The sequence below is a fragment of the Sorex araneus genome, chromosome 4 (genome assembly GCF_027595985.1).
Source record: "Sorex araneus isolate mSorAra2 chromosome 4, mSorAra2.pri, whole genome shotgun sequence".
In the NCBI taxonomy this organism is placed as follows: Eukaryota; Metazoa; Chordata; class Mammalia; order Eulipotyphla; family Soricidae; genus Sorex; species Sorex araneus.
The window spans coordinates 149,292,880-149,306,755 of record NC_073305.1 but is presented as its reverse complement, the minus strand read 5'-3'; the positions used below and the strand labels follow the sequence as shown (position 1 = coordinate 149,306,755).

At 33.2% G+C, this 13,876-nt stretch overlaps 1 protein-coding gene across 10 annotated transcripts in view; it reads left to right on the top strand.

The window, feature by feature from the left end:
* The window catches only part of TRDN (triadin), a 417,254-nt gene that overhangs the window by 113,584 nt on the left and 289,794 nt on the right, over positions 1-13,876 (top strand). For all 10 annotated transcript variants that reach the window (XM_055136162.1, XM_055136157.1, XM_055136159.1 and 7 more), the window contains exons 7-8: positions 868-927; positions 7,118-7,297. In XM_055136162.1, coding sequence (XP_054992137.1) covers positions 868-927; positions 7,118-7,297 — 240 coding nt within the window. The remainder of the gene's footprint in view (positions 1-867; positions 928-7,117; positions 7,298-13,876) is intronic.

The following is a 13,876-nucleotide window of genomic DNA, read 5'->3' as shown; positions in this document are numbered from 1 at the left end:
TTTTATTTTTCATGAATAATTTATGATAGTAGTGCCATAAATTTTGTGAATTGTGCCCATTTAGCATGGCAAACAGTGCTCTTTTGGCTAACATTGATGAAGCTATGACATGTCACTTCAAATGCAGTGGAGATGGCTGGGACACTGAGGAATGGAGCAGCTGTAACTCAGGAGGCATGAGGCATTCAACTGTTGGCTACCTTAGAACTGTTTTGTTTTATTTGTTCATTTGTTTGTTTACCCAAGTCTCAGAACTTACTCCTGGCTTGGCACTTTAAATGGGCTCAGTGGACCACTTGTGGTGACAGGGATTGAACCAGGGTCTGCTGTGTGCAAAGAAAGTACTCTACACATATCATCTCTGCCTTCATGGGCTCACTAGGTTTTAATTGAGCATTGTGCTTGAGACTTTTTTGCATCATCCTTCCTGATTCGGGAAAACTAGTTATAGATGAATTTTTGAATTTTTAAAAGAATAGATTAATGCACATATGCTTACTCAACTAGTCTCTTAATCTAAACTTTATGATATTATTATTAATATTAAAGAGAATGTGTCTTTCTGATAAAATTATGTATATTTTTATATCTTGACAATTTTTATAACATTGCTATTAGCCTTTAGAAAATTTATTTGAAACAATGAATTTTTAAGAAAAAATACATCTGTTATAATTTATTGAAATGTAAATGCCATCTTAAAAATTTGTGTCTATATATTTTTGTTTTGGTGTCTCTATTCATGTTAGTTTCATTAATTCCATTATTATTTAAAATATTCAATAATATGGTGACTATAAAATTGGTGAAAAACCTTAGTCTTGAAATTTATTAAAAATATATACTAACAAAGATTTTTTGTTTAAGCTACTCACAAGGATAAAATTGAGAAAAAAGAAAAAGTAGAAGCAAAGACAGTGACGAAAGGTAATTTTTTCTTTGTTATTTTTATAAATTCCTTCCTTTACAAGATTACATTTTGTGTGCAAAAGGCAGCTACATGATTATAAGTATTCAGCATTTAATTTACATAAATTTAACTAGTCCTTACATTTTAATGTATACACCAATAATAAGCCAAATACTTTAATAAAGCAATTTAAAATATTGGAAAATAATTAAGAGCTTTATCAATTTTTGTTGGATATGTTTGACTTCTATGACCATCAACTCTTGATGTTCATATTTTTAAAGCAGAATAAAGCATCATAAAATTACATGTTTGTTCTTAGTATTCATGATAGGTAAGAAAGTTGGCTTTAATGTAACTTGGAAACTCTTTGTAATTGCTCTACCCTCTTCTCCATAGAAATATGAGCTCATGTTGCCTTCAGCTGATATATCAAGTACAAAATAAATTTCCTTTATTATCAATAAAGTTGCAATCTAGCCTATCAAAATATTATTTAACAAAAACCTACTCAAACATTATCTCCACTGAAATATTTCCAAGGTCTACCTATTAAATAATTATTTTCTTTGAATTTTTAAGGCTGTATAAGTATATTCCACTTTATTTACAGGTAGAATATTAAATATTCCTTATGTACAGTAACATTTTCCAAAATATTCTTATATTACACTTTACACCTTAGTATCATCTTTGTGGCAATGTTACATTATACAAGAAATTTAAAATTGAATTTAAAAAATAGGAGGAAGAATATATAAGTGGGCTCAATGTAAAGGAAGAAACTTTTTTTTTTTTAATTTATTTTATTGAATCACCAAGTGGAAAGTTACAAACTTCTCAGGCTTATATCTCAGTTACACAATGCTCAAACACCCATCCCTTAACCAGTGCCCATATTCCACCACCAATATAAACAAAAACAAAAGCAAAAACAAAACAGACAAACAAACAAAAGAGAAAACAGTATACAGACAACCCCTCACCCCCCAACCCACCCCATAGGTGAGTGATAATTTCACTTCCTTTTCTCTTTACCTTGATTACATTCCAGATTTCAACACATAACTCACTATTGTTCTTAGAGTTTCAAAACAGACTCACTATTCTTGTTGGAATTTATCCCCTAAGAATACAGCTCTATTAATAGGGAAATATTTGATAATAAGTTTTCCATTGATGTGAATGAAGAGATAAAATGTCGCGCGGCCGCCGTAGCGGCCGCGCGGCCCCCGTAGCGGCCGCGCGGCCCCGACTGGGGCTGGCCCTGTATCCCGTGGCTGTTTCAAGTTCAAAGCACACACATTTTTTTTTTTTTCCGCGCCAAAGTTCATACCTTCTCAACGGACCCACAAAATGTCGGACACCACGCCTTCTCCCGGAGGGGAGAGAGACCAAGAAGGAAGGTTATTTCCTCCGATAGCCGGCGTGGGGCAAAGGCTTAATTCACAGTCTCCATACATGGGTGCAAGCACTTGCTGGAACCCCAATTCCTAAAGCTGTCTCTGGTTCCCGCTTGTTCCACATCCACCGGCTCTGCAGGGGCATGGGCGCCCGGGCCGAAAACCCGGCCGGCCGGAGCCGAGCACGGGCCCCGACTGGGGCTGGCCCTGTATGCCGCGGCTGTTTCAAGTTCAAAGCACACACATTTTTTTTTTTTTCCAGCGCCAAAGTAAAGGAAGAAACTTTTAAAGTGAAAATAGATGTGTAAGAAGAGAAAGAGGAATATTTGATGTATTTTAAGAACCTGACCCATTGCTGGCTAGAAAATTCAGAACGCACATGGGAAGCATGAAAAGAAAATAAGTAAAAAAAAGTGTGAAGTTGATGCTTCTCTTTGAGCCTCCTGAGAAATTCAGCCTTGTTAATATCTTAATTTTAGTCTTGTGGACCTTAAGGAGATAACTATAACAAAAGTTTTGAACCATAAAATAAAGTGGAAGATTTCTCAAGCAGCTAATTTATAATCATAGTCAAAGGAAACTTGCAAAAGATGTCTGATTTATAGCCCTGAACAGTATTACCCCTTGAGATCGACTTAAGAAGACTCAAATTAAGGACATCTTCTTTTTATTTTTAACATTTTTAAAATTTTTATTTTTTTGAATCACTGTGAATTACAGTTATAAAGCTTTCATAATTGATTTCAGTCATACAGTGATCAAACACCCATCCCTCCATAGTGTACATTTTCCACCACCAGTGTCCTCAGTATCCCTCCTGCCATCTCCACCCCACCCCAATCCTTGCCTCTGTGGCAGACAATTTCCTTCTTACTCTCTCTCAGGAGTTCTTATTTTAAAGAAAAAAGAATAATGTATATATGTTGATTAATGTCTCAAGCTACAAGAAACAAAGTGTTTAAATATTAGTAAAAAATTAACTAGAATTTCAATGTTATATGAATTTTTGAGGATTACATAGATCACCTTTTGCTTTTTACCTCATTTATTTATTATTTATTTATCCATTTTTGAGTTTGAGGCTATACCTGATGGTGCTCAGGGCTTATTCCTGGCTCTATTCTCAGATACTATTTCTGGCCAGGCTTGGAGGACCCTAAGAATGCCAAGGATAGAACCTGGGTCAGTAGCATGCAGGGCAACCACCTCACCCTCTGTGCCATCTCTGGCCCCACACCTTTTTTCCTTTTAACATGTGTCTACCAGTTAAGTGATATTTTAAAAATATGCATTCTAAATGATGATTCAATCTATCTAAAAATTGAAAATTTGTTTCAGTATTATAAAAATGTATTATTTAATATATTTTATAACATTAAGTTTATTTTGGAAATTTCAATTCATTATTTAATTTGGGGAGTATTACACCATACCAGTGGTGCTTGGGGCCCTACTCTTGACTCTGTGCTTGGGAAATGCTCTTGGTGAGAGAATTTATTAGTGCAAGGATCAAACCTGAGACTTCTATATTGACAGAATGCATTCAGCCCCCTTGATCAGTCTCAGCACTCAATTCAGTATTATATTAGGAACGAGTTATTTAGAGCAACTGGAAGCTCTTTAAAAAATTCAGCATGTTTATTAATAGTGTAAAATAAAACATTTGAGGCAGATATATATTTTTACTTTTTTATGAGATACACAAATATTTTATTTAAGTTTTGGTGGATCAACTATAAATTGAGATTTTTTAAAAAACATTTTTATGGGTTTTTCTTCTGTTTTTTGGAACACACCCAAGTGGTGTTCAGGGCTAAGCTGAGTTCCTGGCTGTGTATTCAGAGATCACTCCTCCTGGGGCTAGGGGCCCATATGGGGTGAGAGACTGAGGTCGTATAGGAGCAAGTGCCCTTCGTGTTGTATTATCACTCCTGTCCATGAATTGAGATTGTTGTAAGTAAACATAAGCTAGTCTCAACTTGCATTTTTTTTAAGTAAACATGATATTTTCTTCTATTTGGCGCTATCCTCTTTCATAGATGCAAATTATACATATATATCCTTATATGTATATATTAAGGAATAATGGTAGAAACAATATTTAATTATCCAGTTTAATATATGAAAAAACCAATCTCTAGCAATAGGAAACAATGTAAACAGGATATTACTATATGCATCTGAACTTAGACAGACACAAGCAGATTTAAATAAGTCTTCAAGCCTCAATTATTTCATTCAACATATATTTATTAAATACTATATTAGTTGCATTGATCAGTTAAAAATCACAAATTAGAGGTTTAAGTAATTTTGCATTGATTACCTTAGTATCTTTAGGCAATTTCGCTCAGTACTTATAGGATTGCAATGAATGTATTAGGAATGTACTTTTATTTGAAGGCTCAGCTCTCAGAGAATCATTGTTCAAGGTGATTTACATGAGTGTTCTCAAGCTTTCATTCCTCCGTTGCTATTGAAAGAGAACTCTCTTTTTGTCTGTTGACTGAAGGTCATTCTTGGTTCCTCCACTGAGTCCCACTACATGATAGCTGGAGCTGCATCATGCTTGGTAAGAGAAAGAATAGTGAGCAAAACAGAAGGAAGAATCCTATGTAGACTAGGCAAGCAAGTCACACATTTTTGGCAAACAGCAAATAGAAAGCCTATATTTCAGGAAAAAGAACTGTACAAGATTATAAATTCCAGAAGGTTGGGATCACCAGTGGATATCTTAACTATGTTTGGAGTTCTACAAATCACACAGTCATTATTTACAAACCTTTGTTACTTTGGGTACAAAGGTGAAAAAAACAGATATGTACAAACACATATCTAAATTTTAGTTATATGTATACATTGTTATGATGCTAGGAAATACATAAAATAACCCTCTAATAATCTTTAAACAGAATAAAAATTTAAAAAGCTTACATTATAGTTTATGGCATTGAAGTTAAAAATAGCTTAAGTGACACATGTGATAACTTGTGTGACATATGCGGTGTGAGTAGAGTTTAAAAATAAAGGGATGTTTCTGAAGGTCTTTGAGTCCCAGAGCCTCTCCTATGTAAGTCTTGCTCTGTTTTAAGCACAGGATGTTCAAGGACAGTAAGTGGTTGAGCCACCTCAGAACTTCCTTCTGCAGAGTAATAGATCTTTTGGTGTCAACTTTGGGATACAGTGGTACAGTATATCCTCTGTGATGATGAGCCTATTTTTATGACTCACTAAAATAATTTTAAAAGGCATACTTGCCTATGCTCATGGATCATTCCTGGTTCTGTGCTCAGGGACACTCTGCAGTGCTAGGGATGGGACCCAGGTCAGCTGCCATCAAGGCAAGCACCTTATAGTACTATCTCTCCAATCCAATTTACTTTTAAAAGCAAATCTAAATTTCACACATCTTAATTCTCTATTATAATAAAAAAATCTTAAGGTTAATCAGCTTGTGTACAAGTAGTAGGTAGGTTTACTTTAAGGTAACTAAAATAATTTCCCATAAAAAGGAATAAATAAGAAATCAATTGGTAAATTTTCTACATTTTATCAAATCTATTTCCAAATGCATATTTATGTATTCAGTCAATATATAACACATTGCATACATGATTCAAATTAAATAGAACACAACTTGCTCTTCTAGGTCAATATAGGTAATTTTGTAAACATTTATTCTGTTTTCTCTGATAAAAGCATTGTTCTAGATATTATGATGCTGCAAAAATAAATAATCCAGTTTCTATTCTCAAATAGGAAGGACAGACATGAGTACCATCTTTAATACATAATATATAATCAGAAATATTATTTGTTCTTTAATAAAAATTAATTAAAAAATTTAACACCAGATTAAATCTCTGGTGAAGAACACAATTCATTACAATTGCAATCATTTTTGCAAATTAATAGAATACAAAGGAATTTATATCCACACAAATGAAAACATTTAGTGAACAGAGTCTGGCAAAGTTTTGCATATAAAACTTTTGCATGTAAAATATATATGAGATATTTTAAAAAAACGGTCTTGTGAAAGAAGCATCTAGAAAGATGGTTGGAAGTGCTGCAGCAATGGTGTGCATGGCGCCCAATCAGGGATCAATTTTCTGCATCATATGGCTTTTTGCAAACTGCTGGGTGTAATTGTACATGCCATTCAAGAATTCTGCACAACACTGTACGTTTTCAAGCAATTCTTAGTGGAACTAGTAATTGTTGTTACTACAGGACTCTAGTAACATCACATACTCTAATATTGTATTAGATATTAATTGTAATAGACATTAATCTAGCCTGATTGATGGAGTGTAATTATGAGTGGTCCTTGGACAACCTCCCCCCAAAAAATAATGGTAAATGTTACACAATTGGACAAAGCCAGAAATTTGAGGGTTTTGAATGTTCTACTTAACTTCTATATCTTTATAGAAGTTTTGTTTTGTTAGACAGCTGGAAATGGCATTTTCTTTCTCTGTATATGGTATTCTCGTATGACTATATATATATATTCCCTACATATTTCATATACTTCTTTGCTTATATACTGAATTGTGGACATCATAAAATGGCTTTTTTACTATAAATAAAAAATGATCTAACTTTTGAATGAGTGACCATTTTACAAATCGTCTAATATGATGTTCAATAATAACATTCAACAACATTCAGTAATAGCGCCAAGCATTTATATAAGATTATAGTATTTTATTTCTCTTTTAAAATATTATCCTGAGACAGAAATGAGTGGAGTAAAATGTTGGCAAACAAAAATAACTTGACTTTCTTTTACTTTACACAGAAGAAAAGAAAGTGAAGGCTAAGGAAAAAACTGAAGAAAAGAGTAAGAAGGAAGTGAAAGGTGGAAAACAAGAGAAAGTGAAGCAAACAACGGCAAAAGTAAAAGAAGCTCAGAAAACACCTAAATCCAAAGAGAAGGAAGAGAAAGAGACTACAACTGTGTCCAAGTTTGAACAGAAAGGTAAACATTCAGAGGAGGAGGATGGAATTTCTAAGAGAATATTGGGCAAGAAGCAGACCCAGTGAAATTAAAAACGGAAAGACTGAGATAAGACACAGAAGGGAGTAAAGACCTGTATAAGTAAACATGTCTGGAATGAAATATAATAAATTGGGAATTAAGTTTTATTGGTATTAATATTATATGTTTAAAGATGTACTTTCAAATACTTTTAAAAAGGCATTTATTGAATGTCTAAGGTTATTAAATGTTGAGATAAATGATGAAGTCTTGAGATACGGGATTTCTGTCAAAAGGTGAGCAAAAATGAATAAAACTCTTTGAGAGCTACAGCCAAGGATAAATGACAGAAATATTCAAGTTTACTTTTCATGTGAGGTGTGTTGATGTCGTTCAGATTAGGTATCATAGAAGCTGTATGGTGGGCTAGGGGGTAAAGAGATATTTTGAGATTAAGCTGCCTTTCGTGCAGCTGACCCTGAATCAATTTTCTGAGTACCACCCGGAGCAGTTTTTGAATAAGGAGTCTGGAGAGTCTCAAAGTACTGCCATATTGGCACTGATACACCCTTATCTGCACCTTCCCACCATCAAATTAAGTTAGGGAGATAAACAGGACAGCACATGCTTAGTCTGTGTAGACCCAGAATTGCGTGTCAATAGTGAGATCAGCTTGGGTGGCTCTAGTGAACCCCAAGTATGACAGAAAGCACCTAACATCAAGCCCACAATGCTAGTCAAGGCAACACCTAGGAAGATGTGACCCAGCTCAATACCTATCCCCCTTTCTCCAAGTACCAGTACGTTTTAGATGGTGTAGCCCTCTACTAAAGCTAAACTATCTTATGTTCCTACTATGTCTATTAAAAAATAAATCAGAATATATATATAATATTACTAAATTTAGTACATATAGGACAATATAAGGAGAATATTCTTGTTTCTATTTAGATTTAATTGAATAATCAATGATTTAGGACTGGAGCGATAGCACAGTGGGTAGCGCATTTGCCTTGCATGGGGCTGACCCACGTTGGATTCCTCCATTCTTCTTGGAGAGCCTGGCAAGCTACGTAGAGTATCCCGCCCACACGGCAGAGCCTGGCAAGCTACCTGATATGCCAAAAACAGTAACAACAAACCTCACAATGGAGACGTTACTGGTGCCCGCTCGAGTGAATCGATGAGTAATGGGATGACAGTGCTACAGTGCTACAGTGCTGTATCAAGTATTGTTATTTAACAAGTGATGTCAAACTTACATTTTTGGCTTTACAGAAATTGACAAGTTAAATGCAAATAGAATATTAATCTGAAATTATTTATGAAAAGCTGCTATACAAATAAGAATGGATAACATTTACAAGAGAACTGAGGACTTTCTTATTATCAATTTTTCTGCTTAGAGAGGCTGAATTTCTCCTTCCCTTTGTACATTCCCTGCTCCAGGCTGCTATTTGATCTCAGTGCTCCCTTTTGAAGTATGGGATCTAAACTAATCTAATCTAGTTCCCAAAATTTTTATTATGGATGCTGCAAAATAAAATTTTCTGTTATGATAATAGTAATTTCGAAAACTTTCTTTGATATGAAGAAACTTATTTCTATGTGATTTTATTAATTTTTAAAAACTATATTACTAATTTAGTTTAAAAGTGAAACTGAAATCATCCCCAAATATATGATCAAGTATAACATTAATTTATTACAAATATCCCAATGGAGACATTACTGGTGCCCGCTAGAGCAAATCAATAAACAATGGAAAGACAGTGATACAGTGATACAGTGATATGTGTATTATAAAAATGTATAAGTTTAAAACTTTCAGTTTAACCATTTAAATTTCACATATACATGGACTCACTTGGTAATTGACTTTATAATCTATGATTTTCTGTTTTGTTTTATTTTTGTTGTTTTGGGGCCATACCTAGCAGTGCTCAGGGCTTACTCTTGTCTCTATGCTCAGGGGTAACTCATGGCAGGGCTTGAGTTTCCATAGGTGGTAGCAAGCACTGAGCTTGAGTTGTGTGGGCCACATGCAAGGCAAGCTACCTGCCTGCTGGGCTTTCTGAAACTTTAATCCACTTTTGTATTTAATCTTTGAATTGTACCACTGAATTCACAAGTAGTATGAACACTACATTTTATATTACAAAAATAATTTTTGAATTTTTTAGATCTCAAAGGCTGCTCTTCCCAGACGGGAGTATAAAATGAGGCCCCCATAGCCATGCCACCGGACTCCACGCCAGGCTGTTTTCACTTGGGGCACCTCAGAGTGGGGTGGGTGAGAACCCTCCCATTCCCAAGGGACCCAGACCCTGCAGCCAACCTCCACTACCCAGTGATACAGTGATACAGTGATATGTATATTATAAAAATATATGTTTTAAACTTGAAGTTTAACCATTTAAATTTCACGTATACATGGAATCACTTGATTATAGAAAAGAAAATAGAAAAAAGGAACAAGAGAGAAAACATTTAAATGTTTTTTCTGGCGCACTGCAAGATTTTTAGAATAGCTGATTTTAATTTATCTTAATGTTGAAGGACATTAGTGGAATTAAATTTTTTGAGTACCAAATATTTCTTCAATATTTTAAGTTTTAGATTGTCTTTAAATATAAATACATTTAAAAGTATGTCATTTATTTTATATTATGTCTCATAAAATGATTTGGATATGAAACCAGGGTATTATAAATGAAAAAAAATGAGGGGGTATTTTGTTGTGATTGAAAACAATGATCTTTTGATTCATTGATGATCTTATTTAAAATGATTATCAAAGTCCAAAAATATTTTGCTTTTATGTTGTCCTTTTAAGGAGAAAAACAAGGCGGGGGAGATTATAAAAGGATAAGTTGCATGACTTGCTGGTGGCCTACTACATTTTAATCCTGGCTCTACATTTGGTCCCCTGAGCATCATCAGCATTGATTGCTGGGCACAGAGCCAGGAAAAATCCCTGAGCATATCTGGGTATACTTCCCCCCAAAAAAACCCATTTTTTTTAAACAGAATTTCATTTTGAAACAAAATTTCAAAATGAAATGTAGTATTATATCATAATTTTATTTTTAATCTGCTGTTTTAACTCAATGTAGTTTGATCATCACCATCATCATCCTGTTGGTCGTTGAATTTCTCAAGCGGTCTCAGTAACGTCTCCGTTCGTCCTAGCCCTGAGATTGTAGAAGCCTCTCTTTACTTGTCCTTTCCAACAGTGCCACATGGAGGCTCTTTTAGGGTCAAGGGAATGAGTTTATATTTATATTTATATTTATGTTTATTAAAAGAACAATTGAATAACAGACTTAGAAAAATATAATGCAATTTTAACATCAAAGCAAATGTATTAACTAGAACAAAACTCTCTTTTGCAAGCAGCTATCAATGACATGAGTTCTTCACTAGGTAAATAATTATAACTTCAAATTGCTTTCCAGACACCTAAATGTTATTTAAGTTAAATGCAGTTTCAAAAACATTTTTATTAAAAGGTACCATATATGGTTTTAATTAAATCTGATAAGTAGTTCTCACTTCAGCAGCACATATAGTAAAATCTGATAAGTAAATATTAAGTGTTTTTTATAACTATCATTGTGACTAGGTTTCTTTTTTTCGAGTAGATTGTACTGATGATTTAGTAAAATTGTTGAATCACTCCTTTACAAGTGGTTATGCATTATTTAAAGTTAGACCTAATAAATTTGATTTATTTTTTTATACAGATCTTTTCATAAATAGATCAATAGGCCTTTTAAAATAAATGCAACCCATAGTTCTTTTACTCGCTGTAAATGTATTTTGACACTTATACTTAGTGGCAATTATTTTATCTCATAGCCTCCACGAAAATATTTTTATACTTGGCTATTCTTAATATTATGTATATAAGCAATATATTTCTACCTAAATCACAAAAATGAGTCTATATAGCAAGGCCACTCATTTTAAAGTAAAATAGGGACTGACGTGATAAAAGCTGTTACCCTGATTTTTCTGATAGTCTGTAATGAGTATGTGGGGATTAAACAAAATAAAAGTAAAAAATTTCCAGTACTGCTACTATAAATCTGCCATAAATTTCTGGATCACATATGCTCTGATTGCATGGAAAGTTTTTAAACATTTTTGTTTCTGCTGACTTTCTGCACTAAAATGTGTTTTCTCTTGACTGCTACTCCACTGGGAAAACTGACAAGGCAACAGTGCAATGACATCCATCACTGGTCCCTGAGGATCGAGAAGGGATAGTGGACAGCATGTGTTATTCCTAAAAGGATATTTAGTCAGGGGTGGGGAGAAGTAGTTAGAAGGGGATCAAATATGAAATAACCTTATGTAAATGATTATCACCTATGAATTATAATGACAGGGCAGTTAAGATTTTGTGAGGAAAAGCAATCCTAGTAACAATATTTAAGTTATGTATAGAGAAACATTTCTTAAGATTCATCTCTTAAAGTTAGGAAGACTTGATTATTTTTTTCCTATATATTTACTCATATATATTAGAAACTATCCAACATATATCCACCTAGGTTTCTCATACATTATTGAGGTCAATGCCAACCAAAGACATATGATAATTCTTATCTAATGTAAAATGTCAAACATTATTAATTCAAAATGTTTAAAAAATCATCTCATTGACATGCTGGTACTAAAGTGCAAAAGCACATCTCTGAAGTACAACAGATATGTCCTAAATTATATAATTCAAATAATATACTTATTTTTTCCCTAACATTTATTTAAAATAAAACTTTAAATAATTTTCAATATGTAAAAAAATCTTCCTTTAAATTCATAAAGAATTTCCTTTCCTTTAAAATTTGGAAATACATAAATAAATGATTTTCAGACCAAGAAAATACTGGCATAATGAACAGAAGCAATTATTTTGAAACAATTAAGTGAGCAGGTTAAACAGTCTCATTGCACTTTTGACATTCAGTTAAAACAGAATTTTGGACTGGCAGGTTGTGCATACAGGATCCTTAGATTTAATACCCATGGTTCCCGAAGCCCTGCTGGGTGTAGCCCCTGAGCCCACCCTGGTCCTCCAAAACAGTATCAAAGAACTCAAGAGGAATTCTGAAAGATAAAGGTTGAATATTTTTAATAATTTCAATATACAGTTCCACAAGTTGTGCATAATAACATACATAGATGTACATTCCGTTACAACTTGAGACAGAAAGCAAAGCAGTATTTCACTTGGGAACATTGCCCAAACCATTCATATTCCAAGTAGCTACTGCATTCTAAACTTGCAATACAAAATTATTTCCATTGCGACTAATAAAAGCTATTGTGACGATAAAAAAAATCACTGTTCAAAAAATAAAATTTTGAGGGATTAGATCAGTGATTCTAGAAGCTTAAACAAAGTAGGATCTTCTGATAGGATTTTTAAGAATGCATATTTCCAGGGTAGAGGCCAATGGATTCCAGTTTTTTGGTAGGCAATGGGTCCAGGAAATCTGCATTTAAACAAATTTTCCACTTCTTTAGTACTCAAAATTTCCGTAGAGAATGACTTCTGACTTGTAGAAAAGACAAATCTAGTAAGAGTCCAGTTCCTTAAGCGACTTAACAAAGGGGAGTACAATTTCAGGGAATTCTCACCTGAAAACATTTTAAAATGTTTTATTTTAAATAAGAAAATATGTTTTTAACTGCATCTCATGGCAACATGGAAATTCAATAAAAATAAACAAATAAAAATAAAATGTAAAAGGATGGAAATCAAAAAAAGAGAAAATATGTTTTTAAAATTGCTTTATTTTAGAGCTACTTTTCATCTCATAATTTTCTAGGAAAAATAATCATATCCAGGGAGGATCAAATGTTCTATACCTTTACTTGTTTCTTTCTTATACCATAGGATTCCAGGGCCCTAGTATCAGAAAGTCTACTTTTAGTACTAAAATGCTGAGTTGCAAAATAGACTCCCAGCCCTAACTTAGGAATTTGTTTTTCTCGCTCTCCCCAGGCCTGTGGGAAAATACAATCAACAAATACACACAGTTGTTGAAATTTCATGATTTTTGGTGCCTACTCAAAGATTATTAAAAATGATTCTATTTTTATGTCTGCTGCAAAAACACTTCCCCTCCTAAGCACTGAAATTTTTGTAATAACTCAATTACTACAAGAATATTGACATTCTAAAATAAGGTTGGCAGATGTAAGGATATGTGAATTTAAGTGCTCATTTTCGTTGTTTCATGTTTGAGATAGATATCTGATTGGCTTTAAAGGTATTTCACATTATATATATTTAAATAAACTCTCTTGGTTCTAAAGTCATCTTTGATTTTATTAGATCAATAAGATGCCTATTTAGAAACATTGAAATGTAAATGACACTGATAAAATTCTTTTCATATCAGACATTAAAAAAGACAGTAGACTTAAAATTTTCATTAACTAAATTTTGAGTTGGAGATAATTTCAGCAGAATCTGAAGTTATGCACTAATTTAAAATCCAGTATAATATAATTAATTTAAAAGAAATAAAGGAATTAATTACTTTTTGACTTAGTCTATAGTTG